Raw genomic sequence first — 20,386 nt, 5'->3', positions numbered from 1 at the left:
AACCCTTTGAGTGACATTCCCCAATCAATCCTACCCAACTCACGCCTCAGACCATCGTGGTTTCCTTTATTTAAATTCAGGACCCTAGTCTCTGAATCAACTACTTCATTCTCCATCTTAATGAAGAATTCGATCATATTATGATCGTTCCGACCCAAGGGGCCTCATACAACAAGATTGCTAATTAAGCCCCTCTTCAGTCCTTCTAATTTCGAGTCTCATGTGAGGTTTGTTAATTTTACGCTCGTTCTCTAGTTCTAAACTCCCAGTCAGATCCTCACTACTGATTGACCATCATCCCAACCTTTTCCTTCCGCTAAGGTTAACCTCTAAATATGAGCGGAATATTAGAAAAATAAGTTTATAATTTTTCTCCCTGTTTAGATACTGCTGAGAAATGAAAGCATTGAAGTGCAGTCCCATGACATCATCGCCATGCAACACGATGGCGAGCCCGGAACTTTCTTACAGTGTCAACAGAACGAATCGTCGCCCTGGCAACAAAGCTACTTCAGCATAATCTATTCCAGTGGGAACACAGATTTTCGGAGCAACCTGACCAATGTCAACTGGACAGATGGCACTGTGTGCAACTTACGCGTGCTCTACACTCGCAGGCAAGAAACTGTTGCGAGCAGTCCACTGCTTCACAACGGGCAACAATCACCGGGCTTTTATACCTACCAAGCTACAATGGAAAACAGGCCATTTTACAGCAACATATCCTGCACTGTTCAGGTCATGGCCCCAATAACCGATTTCAGTGTTATTTACCCGCAGAAACAAAATGGCGTACTCTATGTGCCAAAGAATCGAGCTATCATCATTGTTAAGGTCAAGTCTTCTGACAGGACGTCAACATGTTGGTCCGGGAGCAATCAGACCTTCAGCTGCGAGGCGATATGCCCTTCGGAGCTTTCCTCCAACTGTGAAAAGGATAATAATGATACCTGCTTTTCGCATATCCCGCTTGCTTTCAAAGATTGCAATCTAACAAGTATTGTCGTCACTGCAAAGAACAAAGTTAGCTCTGTAAATAAGACGTTTGCAGTGAAAGCTGAAGATCTGATTGAAGGACTGACGATCGTGCCTGACCCAAGTGTGAGGGTGTTGTCCAACTCTCTGGTGGTAAGATACGTTTTATAGTTTTAGTAAGTCTTTCTTTACTCTGCAGCTCTTTTCAGACATTATTTTAAATCAGAAGTCCAAACAGCATTCCAACTACATTTATTGACTGTATTGATTTATTTTCGTGTACAGTGGTGAAGGATTGGAAATATCAGTCAGCCTCAGAGCAGTAGATGTCAATCTTTCATTGAATCGGCAGTCTTCCAATATTAGAGCAGGTCAACAAAATATAATATATAAAGATTGGGGAATTTAGATAATACGAGTTAAGCACGCTGTCCTTTAACCTCTAGTACTTGTACAGTTCCAATCTTAATGGATGAGATAAAAGTCTCTGGTCTTTTGTGTTAGAAATGGCATTCCAAGTCAAAATGGGTCCGCAGAATGATTCTGTTCATTACTCAGCACTATATTGGTACTCTTAATCAGAGAGGTCCCAAAATGGCTGGTGTGGGAAAAGGAAAATTCCTATTAGTTGAATTAGGGGTGCTCTTCAGGGGTTGGGGTTAAGGGTGGTTAAGATAATTAGTAGTATAGGGAAAGATTCAAGCTGGGTCTAACTTGTGCTATACCTGACCAGGTAGTTCTTCATGCTGATACTGCGGGGGTACTTTTGACTTTGGGTGACAGTGTAAAACTGGTGCTATCAATTCAGCCACCCGTTACACATTTCCATTGAGAGATGTATAACAGGTGGCTGAATCGATATTGCCCATTTTACACTGTCGTCCAAAATCAAAATGACCCCCCTACATGCTTAAAGTGGTTATGTGTTCCATTCTCCTTGATAAATACAGAAATCTCCCCCACCTCCCCAGAAATATTCTATGCAAAACACTGTTTGCTGAACTGTAGGAACGAGGAGCTATATCAGGGGAAGGCTCGTGTAGAATACAGAATCAGCAAGAGACAAAGTGTAATTTCATAGAATCATACAGCACAGAAGGAGGCCATTCGGCCCATCGTGCCTGTGCTGGCTCTTTGAAAGAGCGATCCAATTAGTCCCTGCTCTTTGCCCATAGCCCTGCAATTTTTTCCTTTTCAAATATTTATCCAATTCCCTTTTGAAAGTTATTATTGAATCTGCTTCCACCATCCTTTCAGGCAGCGCGTTCCAGATCTGCTGCACAAAAAAAATTCTCCTCATCTCCCCTCTGGTTCGTTTGCCAATTAGCTTGAATCTGTGTCCTCTGATTACCTCGAGTCTCTTCGCCGGGAGCAAGCGGAAGCCCAGCGCAAGGAGCGCACGTCAACCCAAGCACCCCACCCACCCGTCCCTTCAACCACCTGTGACAGAGACTGTAGGTCCCACATTGGACTCATCAGTCACCTGAGAACTCATTTTTAATGTGGAAGCAAGTCATCCTCGGTTCCGAGGGACTGCCTAAGAGAGAGAGAGAGAGAGAGATTACCAACCCACCTGCCAGTGGAAACAGTTTCTCCTTATTTACTCTATTAAAACCCTTCCGAATTTTGAACATGTCTGTTAAATCTCCACTTAACCTTCTCCGCATTAAGGAGAAAGAGCCGAGAATTATTATACTTCATACCACAGCTAATATCATAGAGTTGGTATGATCTTGTTGACAATTGAGCTGAGTTAACACAAAAGAGACAAGATTACCAGTGGCAGCCAGAATCGATTGCAATCGTCAAAACAGTGTTTGGACATGAATATTTTCTCATATTGATAGAGGTTATAAACAGTAAATTCTGTAACAGGGTAGCACAGCACCCACTTCATTCTGCAATTGTTTTAACCGTATTTCTGTGTCTAGAGTTATACTGCAAGAGTGAGTGCTGGAACAAGCGTCATGTTTAAATGGACTGTTGATGACAAGGCATCCTTCATACATTACAATCAAGTGTACAAAGTCATCTACCGAACTGAAGCTGTTTACAAACTCTCAGTAAGTAGAAATGGTGGCTGGAATTGGTTGTTCTGTCTACCGGTTACTAGTCATCAATACTCTCACACCCTCACAGTTTGCGAATTTTTCGGCCAAAGCAGTAGGACTTCCTGTCATGCTAAATGGCTACATTTTACTGCTGGACGAATTTGAAGCTTTCCTATATGTTGGTATCATCTGGAACTAATGGGGTGTCAATGATCCTCAGCCAACCAAGTTAAGTTGGCAAGTTCAACTCCTCCATGGACACTGGGCTGAATGTGTATGCCAGGAAAGTGGACCATACTTAAGCTAGTAGGAAGGCAACTGGTATGTTAGCCTTTATCGCAAGGGAGTTGGTGTATAAGAGTAAGGAAATCTTTCTTCAATTATATAGAGCTTTGGAGTATTGTGTACAGTTTCAGTCTCCTTACCGAAGGAACAATATACTTGCCTTACAGGGGGTGCAACAAAAGTTCACTAGATTGATTCCTGGGATGAGCAGGTTGTTCCATAAGGAGAGATTGAGTAGAATGGGCCTATATTCTCTGGAATGTAGAAGAATGAGAGGTGATCTCATTGAAACTTATAAATGTCTTAGAGGGCTTGACGGGGTAGATGCTGAGAGGCTGTTCCCCCTGGCTGGAGAGTCTAGAACTAGGGGTCACAGTCTCAGAATAAGGGGTGGGCCATTTAGGACTGAGATGAGGAGAAATTTCTTCATGCAGAGGGTGGTGAATCCTTGGAATTCTCAACCCCAGAGGGCTGCGGAGGCGCAGTTGTTGAGTATATTCAAGACTGAAAGCGATAGATTTTTGTACACAAAGGGAATCAAGGGATATGGGGATAGGACGGGAAAGTGGAGTTGAGGTAGAAGATCAGCCATGATCTTATTGAATGGCGGAGCAGACTCGAGGGCCCATATGGCCTACTCCTGCTCCTATTTCTTATGTTCTTATGTACACACAAACACTGAACGGCCAGTTAGAGGAAGGATCAGAGCATTGCACACCCATAGTGGCACTCTTGAGTTTTTGAAGCAACTGGAGCAGCAGATAATCATAATGTGGCAGTTGTGAGCAAGATGCCATTGTTTAATACCCCCTCAATTTCAGGAGGACAAAAAAAACAGCAACTAGATGATGTCCTGGGAAGCCAGCAGAGTTGGAATTCTGGAAGGATGAGGTCACCTGGGCTTAAAGGCTTTCTTCAGCTAAAGCTATCTTGAGATCTTAAGGAGGGGAGGTGAAAACAGGAGTGGAATACAAACCTTTGGAAACTGAACCTAGAAGATTACGAACTATGGCTTGATTGTCAGGTAGACGTCACCCATTGAATGCAATGTTGTACGAAGTACTGATTTAATAGAAAGAAAGACTTACAGTTATATAGCGCCTTTCATGGCCTCAGGGCGTCCCAAAGCCAATGAAGTACGTTTGAAGTGCAGTCACTGTTGTAATGTAGGGAAACGCAGCAGCCAGTTTGCGCACAACAAGGCCCCACAAAGAGCAATGTGATGATGAGCAGATCATTTGTTTTAGTGATGTTGGTTGAGGGATAAATATTGGCCAGGACAATATACAAAAAGGAAACACCTTCTTGGCAATGCCTGTTAAAGCTTGTGTTTAATGTTGCAGCTGACCGCATCCAATCACGTGAGCAGCCAAAGGATTATTTGCAATGTTACAGTGGACAGGAGGAATCCCTTAGCTGAGTTGAATGTCTCTGGTGTTCCAGCCATCCTCGTGGAAGGCACCCCGTACACATTTGTTGCCAGTGTGAAAGTAGATGCAGCCATCAATGCTACATTCAGGTAAATGGTAGAAATTATCTTATTTCTTTCTAAATAGTGATTCATTCCCAATTCACCCTGCACTTTCTGAAGAAGCCGGCTGAAGTTCTCTGCATACGCGCTTGGCGCCTGCAGACCTTGGCTTCTTTTCAGTGTAGCCTCTGCATGCACAACCGAGGAAGAAGGGAGTGGACTTCCCACAATTCCTGGTTAACAATGTTTGAATAAGAAGGCCAATAAGATTGTTGGGTTCTGACGAAAGGTCAGCGACCTGAAACATTAACTCTGTTTCTCTCTCCACAGGTGCTGCTTGACCTGCTGAGTATTTCCAGCATTTACTGTTTTTGTTTAAGATTTCCAGCATCTGCTGTATTTTGCTTTTGTAAGATTGTTGGGTGTCTGTCCGTGGTGTTCTGCAGCTCGGGCAGGTCCTAATTAAAGTCACCCGTGTGAGATTCTTACTGGGGAAGGGCAGCTGAGGTGATTTCCCATTGCCTTCCTCGCGGTTGTTATCTTCTAAGTATCTTCTCTGAGGGTGGGCTGCAAGTTAAGCTAAAGAGCCCTTACCTACAGACCTGCAGCACGAAGAAGGGCCACCTGTACCCTTAGACTGCAAGGACACCTGCTGGAAGCCAATCCAGTATTCCGACAGCGCTCCACTCGCCAGGGCTGTCTGGAGTGGGGCCCAAACACAACCCTCTTGATTCAGAGACCGGAATGCTACCACTGAGCCAGTGGTTGTTGGGTGTATAGATACCAATTGGAAATGTTGGATGACTTCAGAGGATTTTTTTTGTGTCGACTCCAGTCGAAGTACTTTGGAGCCAATGGTGGGCCCCAGAGTTCAATGTAAGCCGTGGCTGAATGCCTACATGAAGCCAATCCTTCATTTCTGGTACTTGGCACACAGCAAGCCGGTGCAACATGTGCGTAACCAGGTCGTAAGGGCTTTATGTGTAGCCCCCGAAACTTGGAAGGCCAATGTGCATGTACCCGACAAAGCTCATACACATCTGTACATGTGCAGAAGTGGGGAAACTGTGCTGAGCGCTTCTGTTGCTTTGCAGGTGGTGTTTCGGAGATGGGAGCAGTGATAAGGTTTATCAGTTCAGGTGCCCCTATAACCTCAGTCTTTCAGTTCCTCACCTGACTGTCAAACAAGCTGTGCTGCAACAAAATGTTACCCACGTATACCAAAACCCAGGTAAGATGCGAGCATGGGCTCATTGGTGTGTGGCTGTTGGCTTGTTAGGATGCCGCGCTTCGCGTAAGAATGTTGTGCATTGCAGTTGCGATCGGCAAGGAAGCAATTCGGGGGCGAAACTCCTCTTGTAATGAGAAGCAGGAGAATGACCGTTTTATTTTTTAAATGACCTGCTTCCCAAATTATATTTTCAGAAAGCGGGATGGTGTGGGGGGGTGTGGGTTGGTGGGGGGGGGGGGGTGGGGGGTGGGGGGAGGGGGGAAATGTTTTCCTTGACCTGGGCGGTAATCTTGCCTGCCCGTTGTAGAATCCACCTGATCTTCATCCCACTAATATCAACCGTGTGAAAAATGGGCGGGTTCTACAATGAGCAGGTGATCTGCTCTGCTGGGTTATCACCCAATTCAAGGTGAAAATGACCCCTTCCCCCTCCCCCCACCTCTGCAGGCTTTAAAGCCACACATTGCTGCTATTTTGTTAACAGAACAATCCCCTGTATTTTCTGTGAGAAATCCATTTCAGGCCCTTAGATTCTGGTTGCCTTCCTAACCGCATTTATTTCTTCTGGCGCCGATTTATTAGTGTAAATAAATAATAATTTTGAAATGTTTTAGTTAGCCAATGGCTCAGGGGGACATGCACTCACATTGGAACTTTTTCTACAACACGACAGAAGACCTTGATTAGCTGACCTTAAACTCCAAAACATAACAAAAGCGAGCTTGAGTTTATATTGCGCCCGTCACTCTGAAGAACGTCATAGAGCGGAGCGAAGGACGTGAACTGGGGGGACAATGGGGTGAGGGGTCAGAGAGATTAGTTTTGCGAGAGGCTTCTGAAGGACATGTCAAGTAATAAGGCAAAGTGGCTTTCGGAGAGAGAAATATAAAAACAGATTGAAAGAGCTTCTGCCAGTATTTAAAAAGGAAGAGAACAGCAAAAATAAGCGTTGGTCCCTTAAAAACTGAGACAGGTGAAATTATTATGGAGAATGAGGAAATGGCAGAGACATTAAACAAATATTTTGTATCTGTCTTCACAGTAGAAGACATAAAAAGCATACCGAAAATAATGGGGAACCAAGTGGCTAATAAGAGTGAGGAACTTAAAGTAATTAATATCAGTAGAAAAAAAATACTTGAGAAACTAATGGAACTAAAAGTCGACAAATCCCCTGGACATGATGGCCTACATCCTAGGGTTCTAAAAGAGGTGGCTGCAGAGATAGTGGGTGCATTGGTTGTGATCTTCCAAAATTCCCTAGATTCTAGAACGGTCCCAGTGGATTGGAAGGTAGCAAATGTAACTCCGCTATTCAGGAAAGGAGGGAGAGAGAAAACAGGGAACTACAGGCCAGTTAGCCTGACATCAGTCGTTGGGAAAGTGCTGGAATTCATTATAAAGGAAGTGGTATTGGGGCACTTAGAAATTCATAATATGATTAGGCAGAGTCAACATGGTTTTATGAAAGGGAAATCATGTTTAACAAATTTATTAGAGTTTGTTGAGGATGATGATCGGACAAAGTCAACATGGATTTACAAAAGGTAAATCATGTTTGACTAATCTACTGGAATTTTTTGAGGATGTAACTGGTAGAATAGATAAGAACCAGTGAATGTGGTGTATTTGGGCTTTCAGAAGGCTTTTGATAAGGTCTCGCATAAGAGATTAGTGTGCAAAGTTAAAGTACATGGTTAAAGTACATGGGATTGGGGGTAAGGTACTGTCTTGGATAAAGAACTGGTTGGCAGACAGGAAGCAAAGAGTTGGAATAAACGGGTCTTTTTCCGAGTGGCAGGCAGTGACTAATGGGATACCGCAGGGATCGGTGCTAGGACCCCAGCTATTCACAATATATATAAATGATCTAGACGAGGGAACTAGATGTAATATCTCCAAGTTTGCAGATGACACAAAGCTGGGTGGGCGTGTGTGCTGTGAGGAGGATGCAGAGAAACTCCAGTATGATTTGGACAGGTTGGGTGATTGGGGAAATGCATGGCAAATGCAGTATAATGTGGATAAATGTGAGGTTATCCACTTCGGTGGCAAAAACAGGAAGACAGATTATTATCTGAACGGCAATAGATTGAGAAAAGGGGAAGTGCAATGAGACCTGGGTGTCCTTGTGCACCAGTCGCTGAAGGTAAGCATGCAGGTGCAGCAGGCAGTTAAGAAGGCAAATGGTATGTTGGCTTTCATAGCGAGAGGATTTGAGTACAGGAGCAAGGATATCTTGCTGCAGTTGTACAGGGCCTTGGTGAGACCACACCTTGAGTATTGTGTGCAGTTTTGGTCACCTTACTTGAGGAAAGATGTTCTTGCCATGGAAAGAGTGCAGCGAAGATTCACCAGGCTGATACCTGGGATGGCAGGAATGACGTATGAAGAGAGATTGGGTCAATTAGGCTTATATTCGCCAGAGTTTAGAAGAATGAGAGGGGATCTCATTGAAACGTATAAAATTCTAATAGGACTAGACAGACTAGATGCAGGAAGGCTGTTCCCGATGGCAGGGGAGTCCAGAACTAGGGGTCACAGTCTAAGGATAAGGGGTAAGCCATTTAGGACTGAGATGAGGAGGAATTTATTTACCCAGAGAGTGGTGAACCTGTGGAATTCTCTACCACACAAGGCAGTTGAGGCCAATTCATTAAATATATTCAAGAAGGAGTTAGATATATTTCTTAAGGCTAAAGGGATCAAGGGATATGGGGAGAAAGCAGGGACAGGGTACTGTATTTGGATGATCAGCCATGAGCTCATTAAATGGTGGAACAGGCTCGAGGGGCCGAATAGCCTACTCCTGCTCCTATCTTCTATGTTTCTATGTAACTAGTAGGGTAGATAAAGGGGAACCAGTGGATGTAGTATATCTGGATTTCCAAAAGGCATTCGATAAGGTACCACATAAAAGGTTGCTATGCAAGATAAGGGCTCATGGGGTTGAGGGTAATATATTAGCATGGATAGAAGATTAGTTAACGGACAGAAAACAGAAAGATGGGATGAACAAGTCATTTTCCGGTTGGCAGGCTGTAACTTGTGGGGTGCCGGAAGGATCAGTGCTTGGGCCTCAGCTAGTTACAATCTATATTAATGACTTAGATGAAGGGACTGAGTGCAATGTATCCAAGTTTGCTGACGATACAAAGCTAGGTAGGAAAGTAAGCTGTGAGGAGGACACAAAGATCCTGCAAAGGGATATAGACAGCTTAAGTGAGTGGGCAATAAGGTGGCAGATGGAGTATAATGTGAGGAAATCTGAGGCTATTCACTTTGGTAGGAAGAATAGAAAAACAGAATGGCCTAGAAATTCGGTGGGCTGCGCCACCAGTTAGCACCTAAAGAGGGCACTCAGTGGCTTTAGCGCCACTGGCCGCGCCTCCCGCAATATTTAGCTGGGGCGCTAATGACGGCGTTAACCTGTTGCGCTGCGCCGCCTCCGATGACGTCATCAGTGTGCGCAGCGCCCCGCTACCGCCCCGATCTCGATATTTGGCAGCAACCGCCTCTGTAGCGCCGTTCGCAAATGGCGCCCGGTTCACGGGGCCTTCCTGTGGCGGCAGTGGCGCAAATTAAGGTGGAGGTGCGGGGCGGCCGTTTTTTCCGGCGGCTGCCTGCCAGCACCTCCGTCCCCGGCCTCCTGATCACCCCCCCGCGGCATTGCCGGCTGTTTTCCGAGAGCCCGGCACTTCTCCTCGGTGCCGGGCTCTTTTGCCGGCACTCGCGATCTCCGATCGCGCTGGTGCAGGCCCCTCCCCCTTAAGAATGGGAGGAAGGCCTGCAGTACTGCAGCGCAGCGGCACGTTGCGCTGCGATATTCAGTTTCAGCGCCCTAAGAGGGACGCGGAGCGCCTCGAGCCTCGCCCCGTGTCCCTCTTGGGGCGCTCAAGCTGAATTTCCGGCGGTCGCTACTGCTCCAAACGCTGCGCTAAATCCGGCGCCCAGGCGAGCTTGGCGCCCCGTTTGCGGCTCCACCCAATTTCTCCCCCAATATCTTTTAAATGGTGAGAAACTATTAAATGTTGGTGTTCAGAGAGATTTAGATGTCCTCGTGCAAGAAACACAGAAAGCTAGCATGCAGGTACAGCAAGCAATTAGGAAGGCAAATGGCATGTTGGCCTTTATTGCAAGGGGGTTGGAGTATAAGAGTAAGGAAGTCTTAACTACAATTGTACAGGGCCTTGGTGAGACCACACCTGGAGTACTGTGCACAGTTTTGGTCACCTTATCTGAGGAAGGATATACTTGCCTTAGAGGCGGTGCAACAAAAGTTCACTAGATGGATTCCTGGGATGAGAGAGTTGTCCTACGAGGAGAGATTGAGTAGACTGAGCCTATATTGTCTGGAGTTTAGAAGAATGAGAGGTGATCTCATTGAATCATATAAGATTTTGAGGGGGATTGACAGGGTAGATGCTGAGAGGCTGTTTCCCCTGGCTGGAGAGTCTAGAACTAGAGGGCATTGTCTCAGGGTTGGCCATTTAGGACTGAGATGAGGAGGAATTACTTCACTCAGAGGGTGGCGAATCTTTGGAATTTTCTACCCCAGAGGGCTGTGGCGGCTCTGTTATTGAGTATATTCAAGACAGAGATCGATGGATTTTTGGATTTTAGGGGAATCAAGGGATTTGGGGATCGGGCAAGAAAGTGGAGTTGAGGTCGAAGATCAGCCATGATCTTATTGAATGGCGGAGCAGGGTCGAAGGGCCGTATGGCCTACTCCTGCTCCTAATTCTTATGTTCTTATGTTCTAAAGAGCAAGGGGAGTGATGACCTAAGCCGCAGCCTTGGTGGAACAGAGGGAGCAGAGGATAAGCGGTGGTCTGGATTGGCAGAGGCAGAGGGAAAGCCTTAGGCTAGAATTAATAAAGTATGAATCAATAAAATAGCCAGCACTAAAACAGTCAACTAGGTCTAAAGTCCCACGAAGCAGGTTAATTTCACTTACCCTATCTTTCAGTTTTGGGATTCATTCCAAGCAACAACTTCTGATTTGCCCTGATCTAACTCTCTACTGTGATATATTCATCGGTGTATCAGAACATGTCACCTACAACTAAGCAAATCTGTCAAGAATATGTTTGGTCCGTGGATGGATATTTTTCCCCCATTCATTGGTGTGTGCCACACTCGAGCTAAAAGGGGGCAGTTCCTAATGTAAATATACGCCCCACCGATTTAACGGGGCTGAAATTCTTTTTAATATTAATCCCTCAGCCAACACCACTGAAAAAAACAAAATTATCTGGTCTTTATCTCGTTGCTGTTTGTGGGAGCTTGCTGTGCGCAAATTGGCTGTCATGTTTCCTACATATTACAACAGTGACTACACTGCAAAAGTACTTCATTGACTGTAAAGTGCTTTGGGATGACCTGAGGTTGTGAAAGGTGCTATATAAATGCAAGTCTTTCTTTAATTAAAAAAAAGGGACACTGCCCATTTTGCTTCCTAATCAATGACTGGCTGACCAAATCTCAGGATTTTACATCTTTGGAAAGTACACTTTGATTTTTGTGAGCCAGCCATTAATTATAGAGAAATACAGGCAGTCTTCTGTCTTTCATTAAAAGAGGAATTTCCACCCCATCTCACCCCTTCGTCCTGTGGCTCAAGTAAGGGGAACATTTTGCAGGGCCATGGGGAAAGGGCAGGGGGAGTGGGATTAATTGAATAGCTCTTTCAAAGAGCCAGCACAGGCACGATGGGCCGAATGGTCTCCTTCTGTGCTGTAAGAGTCTATGAAGTATTGTTGGTATAAGTAGGATGGAGGGAGCAGTTAAAAGTCGAACACAGCATTTCAGACAAGTATGAAATAAAACCAAGTGTTTTGTCTGCTCTTCCTAGGTGAATACAACCTCACCGTATCTGTATCAGATAAATATGACAACATCAGCCAGCTTGTTCCATTGAGAGTCTACAGCTATCTGAGCAACCTCTCCATTAACATGAACAGCGACATCCTTGCCACTGATAAACCAGCTGAATTTGAAGCCAGCCTGCTTCCTTCCACACACGGTGTTACTTACAACTGGAGTTTTGGGGACAATTCCACCCAGCTGAGTGGGGCTCTTCAAAAAGTCACTCATACCTTCAAGAGGACTGGATATTATAGCGTCAGTGTGCAAGCCAACAACATTATCAGCGTCATTAGTGCTCACCGAAGGGTTGAGGTTCTGGACGAAATATCAGATCTGGACATCTCGGACAACAGCCCCACTGAACTGTCTGCACCAACAATAGTGCGAGCATCAGTGAAGAAAGGAACTCGGGTCTCGTGGATATTTGATATGGGGGACGAGACCCCACCCACAACCACTAGTTCTTCAGTGATGAATTACACTTACTCAGAGGTGGGGAACTACACAGTGACTGTAACCGCAGTGAACCCACTCAACGCTGCCAACACATCGCGGGTTGTCCAAGTCTTCGTACTGCAGGTCTGTAGGATCAAGCCTTCCAGTTGCGTCCAGGAGCTGCTGGAGATCAGCTTCACCGCGTACACACCAGGGGATTCGGGGAACTATGTGTTCTTCTGGGACTTTGGAGATGGATCTTCCAATGAGACAATCCTGGGTGACCCCAACATTGATCACAATTACACCAGAAGTGGGGACTTCCCACTTTATCTGGTTGTGTCCAGCAGTGTTAACAAAGTCAATTATTACTCAAATATGTGCGTCCAGCCTGCAATCAGCAAGGTGATAATCACTCCTTCAAATAGTTTTGTTAAATTGGGGGAAGAAAGCAATTTTAAAGTGGAGGCTTTCCCTGAAAGTCAGTACACCTACTTGTGGGATTTTGGCACTGGAATCGACCCACAGGTTCGTGGGAAGGAAGCAAACTTCACCTTTGGTACGTCAGGTCTGCACTCGGTCAATGTCACAGTCTTCAATAACGTATCTTGGAGCAGCAGCGCCACCTCAGTGGAGGTTCAGGAGCTGGTAACTCTGCTGGCGATCGAGCTTGGCAGTGTACAGTTGACGGATCTCGTGCTAAACCAGCTCTACACATTCGTGGCCGTAAGCGACGGTGACAAAGTCCAGTACAGCTGGGATTTTGGTGACGGGGGTAATGGGACGGGCGACAATATCACGCGTTCATATCGCGCCGCGGGCAAATACACAGTCAGGCTCACCGGGTGGAACATGGTGAGCAGAAGGGAGATGGAGCTGGAGATCTGTGTAAAAACGCCGCTTCGGGGGCTGGCGGTCACAGCCAATGTCACAGTCATATCGGTTAACAAGTCTGTTGGCTTCGAGGCCAGTCTTCAAGCAGGCGATTTTGTCCATTATTGGTGGTCTTTCTGCCGCGGCTGTGTCCTGGTCGAAGGTCCGTCCACAGTTTCCCACACTTTTACAAGTCCCGGGACCTTTAACGTTACCACCGTGGCGGGGAACGGAGTGAGCTCGGAGCAGACCAGTGTCCAGATCCGTGTGCTGGAAGAAATAGAAGGTCTGAAGATGGTGTTGGGTGACCTGGTTGAGGGCTGCTGTTTGGCCACCAATGAAACACTCTGGTTCCAAGCTGCAAGTAGGTTTGGCACTGATGTTTCTTACAACTGGACTGTTTGGAAGGCGGGCATTGCCTTATTTTATACCAATGCAACGTCTTCTAAAATGTGCTTTGTTGAAGCGGGTTCCTATGAGATTGTCCTTCAGGCTAGCAATCTGCTGGGGACGGTGACTGTGAAGAGATTGATTGTAGTTCTTGAGCTCATTGGTAGTGTTGCGTTGTGGGCCTCACCCGAGCCAGTGGTGTTAAACGCATCGACCAGCATCACCTTGACCATGGGCAGTGGCACAGATGTGACTTACCGTTGGGCACTGGATGGGAGTACTATTGTTTCCACACGCGTCCCTTTCATTGATCACCGTTTCCAAAGTCCAGGGGTCAAGCAAGTTAATGTCACTGCAGCAAATAAGCTCAGTTCTAGCAGTGCAACCCTGCTGATCCGTGTCCAGGAGCCAGTGGCAGGTGTGGCGATCACTGCGGGCAACTCGCAGGATCAGTGCTATGTGGCCACAAACACTGCAGTGTTCTTCCAGGCGAGCACGTTAAGTGGAACCAATGTTTCTTGGCTGTGGACACTGCCATTCGCCACTGAACAAGAGAGCAGAAAGGAAATAAATGAATCATTCCCTTTACCCGGCGTATATAACATCAGTTTAAATGCCTCAAATGATGTAAGCTGGGAGACAGCTTTGCTGAATATCACAGTCCAAGATGAAATACAAGGGCTTCAGCTTGAAGCTTCCAAGTGGGCAGTTGCACCAGGCCAAGATGTGATTTTCACAGTTAAGTTGTCCTCTGGGACCGATGTCACCTTTTGGTTAAGGGTCAGTGATAATTTTGCAACACTGCTCAACAGCACAAACTACAGGTACCGTTTCACACACCTCGGGATGTATAGAGTAACCTTGACGGCGCGAAACAAAGTGAGCTGCGACCGCACCAGTATCGAGATTCACGTAATACAACCCATCGTGGATTTAAGGCTAGTGAATTGTGACGAGCAAGCCATCCCCACAGGGTTATTGAAAACCTTCAATGCTGCAGTATCTAGTGGCTTTCAGGTAGCGTACCTGTGGCATTTTGTGTTGGAAGACTTTTCTGATATCATCACTGGGCAAAACGTTTCATACACACCAAAGGTGCAAGGCCAATTAAGTGTCTTCCTAAGAGCATTCAACAATGTATCTAAGGAGAACATTTCAGTAGTGATCCTAGTACAAAATCAGATTTTAACTGCTAGACTTACCGTGACACCATCCATCACTGTGGTCAATGACACAGTCCATCTGAGTCTCTCTGTGACACCCAGTTTCAGCCAAGCAACTTTTTTATGGAAGTTTGGAGATGGGTCCCAAGTTAACTTTGCAAACACATCAGTTATGTCCCACTCTTATTCACATCCCGGAGACTACCTGGTGGAGGTTAATGCATCCAACTTTGTGAGTTTCTATATTGCACAGGCCACAGTGACCATCCTGTTGTTGAAATGTGATCCACCCAAGGTGAGCATGATCCTCAGTGATACCATGAAACGGTCTCAGAGAAACTACTTGGAGGCAGACATTGACCTCAACGGATGTACGGAGTACCAGGTAGAATATTTATGGAAGATCTACAAGGCTTCGAGCTGCGTGACTTTGCAAGAAGTGAATGAAGTTCAACTGAGAAACGTTGACGTGAAAAGACCCCGCCTACTGCTGCCCAACCTAGCGTTAGATATCGGGAGTTACTGCATTGTATTTACCATTTCCTTTGAGGGTACCTCGTATGTGAAGACCATGCATTCCAGTGTGACGGTCATTCCCAGTGCACTTATCCCAATAATAGATGGTGGAACATTCAGGTCATGGTCTATAATGCAGGCTCTTGTGATGGATGGCACCAAGTCTTATGACCCTGACCAGCCTGCTGAAAGTCAAACACCCCTCAACTATAAGTGGTCGTGTACATATTCATGTCTGGTAAGGTTCTGTTGTAATTTCTAAATGTTTTCTTTTTCTAACTATATTTCACAGTAGGTTTATGTTTCAGGATAAAAATGTGACCTCTAGACCAAATAAAGGTTCTTATTCATCACTTTAATTTTAATCATTGTTCACAAGTTTGTTGCATTTAAGGGGAAGCTAGATAAGTACATGAGGGAGAAAGGAATAGAAGGATATGCTGTTAGTGTTAGACCAAGTAGAGTGGAGCATAAACACCAGCATAGACCACTTGGGCCAAATGGACGGTTTCTGTGCTGTAAAATCGATGTAATTTTATGTATGTTCCAACCAAGTTGCTTCAGAACAGGCATCTCTGAATCAGCATTTGGATTTGCAGTCTGAAACTCCCACAAGATGAGGGACCATCTGGTTGAGGGGCAACTCCACTGTGTCATTCTATAGCCAACTAAGAGCTGCAAAGCTATGACCACCTTTCTGTTCAAATGTTCAACGAGCAATGGTTCAATGAGGTGATACTTGTTGCATTGTAGCCCAGTTGGAAACGTATACGATGAAAGTGATGTCTCAGCTTGAGTAAGGGTTTCACAGTAGCTGCTGGCCTTCTGGTGCCTCACTTTCAGGAAACAAATATTCACCATTTAAATGTTGAATACTGCATCCATCCCACATGCAATGATCTCCTCCAGCCTTACAACCCTTCAAAGTCCATGCACTCCTCCAATTCTGGGCTCTTGCGCATCTCCGATTTCCGCCGTGCCATCAGCTGCCTCGGCCCTAAGCTCTGGAATTCACTCCCTGAACCTCTCTGCCTCTCCACCTCTCTCTCCTCCTTTAAGATGCTACCTCTTTGACCAAGCCTGTCCTAATATCTCTTTATATGGCTCGGTGTAAATTCTGTCTGATAACGCTCCTGTGAAGCACCGTGGGACATTTTACTGCGTTAAAGGTGCTATATAAATGCAAGTTGTTGTTGATGAACCTAAGAAAGGTCCAGGATGCAAAGAGGCCATTCGCCGATCATCTCAACTCTCCCATTATAGCATCGAGCCTTCTCTTGAACTCCCCTAATGCTTTTACATCTACTACACCACCCGGCAGCTTATTGGAAACATTTATCATTTCTTGATTGAAGAGGTTTTTCTTAAAATCCATTTCACTAATTTAAATTTATGACCTATGCTCCAATTTTTCTGGCTTAATTTATAAATAATATTTTGGTTTTACCCTATATCATTTAATATTTTGTATAGCTGAATGTATGCCTCCGTGAAGGCCAGCCTAACCTCCCCCTTTAGAATCATACAGCACAGAAGGAGGCCATTCGGCCCATCGTGTGAAAGAGCTATCCAATTAGTCCCACTACCCCTGCTCGTTCCCCATAGCACTGCAAATTTTTCCTTTTCAAGTATATACCTAATTCCCTTTCGAAAGTTACTATTAAATCAGCTTCCACCACCCTTTCAGGCAGTGCGTTCCAGATCTTAACAGCTTGCTGCATAAAATAAAAATTCTCATCTCCCCCCTGGTTCTGTCTAGACTATAGATGGCAGGGGTTGGGGGAGTAGGGGGGCTTCTTCTCTTGAGGCGGAGATCCAGTAAGGGATTCTGCATGCCCCTCTATATCTGCCCCATCGCGATCCATTTTCCTGGGTCAGGGCTCATTACATACACACAGCGGGCTCCAGTGCAAAGATCCCAGGATCGCAGAGGAGAAGTCTACCCGCCCCCCGCCCCCCTCACCACACTGCCCCCACCCACCCCCATAATAGCATAATCCTCAGTGTCTTTTATCATGGTTCATGCTCTTTACACTTTCTGTTCCCTGCACCATCTTTGCAGCATGTACGTGCTTTTGGTGATACGGGGACCAGAATTCAAGACAATACTACAAATACAGTGTGTCTGCAGACAGAGCTGCAGCTTGACCTCAGGAGATTTGTGATCTATCTGACATCCATTTGCACGCAGCCTTGTCACATTGTTTATATATTGGAAGTGGTGCGTCAACTATCCAGCTCCCTTTCCAAGTCTCCCCCTGCCAAGTCAATCCCATTGATTGTATAATGCACTTTTGAGCAATTTATCAGTGTTGAGTTTCATCTGCCATCTGTCTCTGCAATGGTGCCTATCTAAATCATTCTGTAAATCACTTACCACTACCTCAGTCTTTACTCTCTCGATTTCAGTGCCATCAACAAATCTGACAAGATTTCATCATCTCGCTATGATGAAGGGAAGTGCTCGCACAATTCAAAGAATTAAAAAAATTATCTATGATATGTAAACGAATCACTCTAATTTTTAGTTACTGCTGGCTCGCTTTCCACAGGCTGTAGAGAATTACTGGGTGGTAATGCAAAAGGCAGCTTCAAAGTTTGATTGCAAATCACGTAGAAGCCACTTACCACAGCCTGCTGTCTTTGTCCTGAGATCGATCATATTAAGTTGAAGTGCTTGGCGATGCATGCAAATGAACAGCTTCCCTCAAATCTGAGGGAAGTTCAGGAAACCCTCACATGAACTTGATACATTTATTTCGACTAGTGAAAGCTCCTTCTGTTTCTCTATATCCTAGGTTTTAACTAAAACACAAGGGATGTTTGCTAGCTGAAAGAATATTTGTTTTAGTCTGAAAGGGTACAAGAGATGTACCTCTGGCAAGAAACATAGAAAACATAGAGATAGGAACAGGAGTAGGCCATTCGGCCCTTCGAGCCTGCTCCGCCATTCAATGAGATCATGGCTGATCTTCGTCTGAGATCATAGCTGATCTTACCAGTTCAGTACCCCGTCCCCGCCTTTTCTCCGTAACCCTTAATCCCCTTAGCCTTCAGAAATATATCCAATTCTCTCTTGAAAATATTTATTGAATTAGCCTTCACAGCCCTCTGTGGCAGGGAATTCCACAGGCTCACCACTCTTTGAGTGAAGAAATTCTTCCTCATCTCTGTTTTAAATGATTTGCCCGCTATTTTTAGACTGTGGCCCCTGGTTCTGTGCTCCCCGGCCATTGGAAACATTCTCTCTGAATTCAGCCTGTCCAGGCCTGCCATAATTTTATATGTTTCGATGAGATCCCCTCTCAATCTTCTAAACTCCAGTGAGTACAAGCCCAAACTATTTAATCTCTCTTCGTAGGTCATTCCCGCCATTCCAGGTATCAGCCTGGTGAATCGCCGTTGCACTCTTTCCATGGCAAGAACATCCTTCCGCAGATGGGGCGACCAAAACTGTACACAATACTCCAGATGGGGTCTCACCAGCACCTTGTACAGCTGTAGTAAGGTATCCCTATTCCTATACTCGAACCCCCTTGATATGAAGGCCAACATACCATTTGCCTTCTTAATCGCCTGTTGCACCTGCATGCTCTCCTTCAGTGACTGGTGCACAAGAACACCCAGGTCCCTCTGCACTTCCCCATCTCCCAATCTATTGCCATTTAGATAATAATCTACCCTCCTGTTTTTACCCCCAAAGTGGATAACCTCGCATTTATCCACATTATAGTGCATCTGCCACGTATCCGCCCATTCCCCCAACCTGTCCAAATCGCACTGTAGCCTCCTGACATCCTCATCGGAGCCCACCCCTCCTCCTAGTTTAGTGTCGTCAGCGAATTTGGAAATATTGCATCCAATTCCCTGATCCAGATCATTTATATATATTGTGAACAGCTGGGGTCCCAGGACAGATCCTTGCGGCACCCCGCTGGTCACTGCCTGCCACTCCGAAAACGAGCCGTTTATTCCAACTCTCTGTTTTCTATCCGCCAGCCAGTTCTCTATCCACGTTAATACTTTGCCCCCAATCCCATGAGCCTTAATTTTGCATGATAATCTTTTGTGTGGAACCTTATCGAAGGCTTTCTGGAAGTCAAGGTACACCACATCCACTGGCTCTCCCCCATCTATTTTACCAGTTACTTCCTCAAAAAATTCCAGCAGATTAGTCAAACACGATTTACCCTTTGTAAATCCATGTTGACTCTGTCCGATCCTTTCCCCATTTGTCAAGTGCTCCGCTATTTTATCCTTAATAATGGACTCTAGCATTTTGCCCACAACCGATGTAAGGCTTACTGGTCTATAATTCCCTGCTTTCTCTCTACCCCCCTTTTTAAATATTGGGGTAACATTAGCTACCCTCCAATCCACGGGTACTGTTCCCGAGTCAATGGAGTTCCGGAAGATGATCCTTAGAGCATCTGCTATCTCCAGGGCCACCTCCTTAAGTACCCTAGGATGTAGTTTATCAGGCCCCGGGGATTTGTCGGCCTTCAGTCCCCTCAACTTACCCAACACCATATCCCTAGAGATACTAATTTCTGTCAGCTCCTCCCTCTCATTAGTCCCTATGTTTGCCGATATTCCTGGGAGGTTATTTGTGTCCTCCTTTGTGAATACAGAACCAAAGTATGAGTTTAATTGGTCTGCCATTTCCTTATTCTCCATTATATATTCTCCCGAATCGGACTGCAAGGGACCGACTTGGGATTTTACCAGTCTTTTCCTCCTGATATACCGATAAAAGCTTTTGCAGTCTGTCTTTATGTTTGCTGCAAGTTTACTTTCGTATTCTATTTTCCCCTTCCTGATTAATCCCTTTGTCCTCTTTTGCTGTATCCTGTACTGCCCCCAATCTTCCGGTCTGGTGCTTTTTTTTGCCAGTTGATATGCCCTTTTTTTTGATTTTATGCTGTCCCTAATTTCCCTCGTTATCCACGGTTGAGTCACCTTTTTAGGTTTATTTTTATGCCAAACCGGTATAAACATGTTCTGGAATTCTTCCATTCTATCTTTGAATGCTTGCCATTGTCTATCCACTGTCAATCCCCCCAGAAACACCACCCAATCAATCTTACCCAATTCCCGTCTCATACCCTCGTAATTCCCTTTATTTAAG

At 45.4% G+C, this 20,386-nt stretch overlaps 1 protein-coding gene across 1 annotated transcript in view; it reads left to right on the top strand.

Annotated features, from left to right (window-relative positions):
• Positions 1-20,386, top strand: part of pkd1a (polycystic kidney disease 1a) — a 221,037-nt gene that overhangs the window by 109,308 nt on the left and 91,343 nt on the right. The window contains exons 12-16 of the mRNA XM_086000509.1: positions 385-1,128; positions 2,907-3,038; positions 4,655-4,830; positions 5,877-6,013; positions 11,868-15,496. Of these exons, the coding sequence (XP_085856635.1) occupies positions 385-1,128; positions 2,907-3,038; positions 4,655-4,830; positions 5,877-6,013; positions 11,868-15,496 (4,818 nt within the window). The remainder of the gene's footprint in view (positions 1-384; positions 1,129-2,906; positions 3,039-4,654; positions 4,831-5,876; positions 6,014-11,867; positions 15,497-20,386) is intronic.

This window comes from Somniosus microcephalus, chromosome 11 (assembly GCF_052327205.1).
Source record: "Somniosus microcephalus isolate GS21.2 chromosome 11, FLI_Smic_1.0, whole genome shotgun sequence".
Classification (NCBI taxonomy): domain Eukaryota; kingdom Metazoa; phylum Chordata; class Chondrichthyes; order Squaliformes; family Somniosidae; genus Somniosus; species Somniosus microcephalus.
This window is presented reverse-complemented; position numbering and strand designations above follow the sequence as displayed.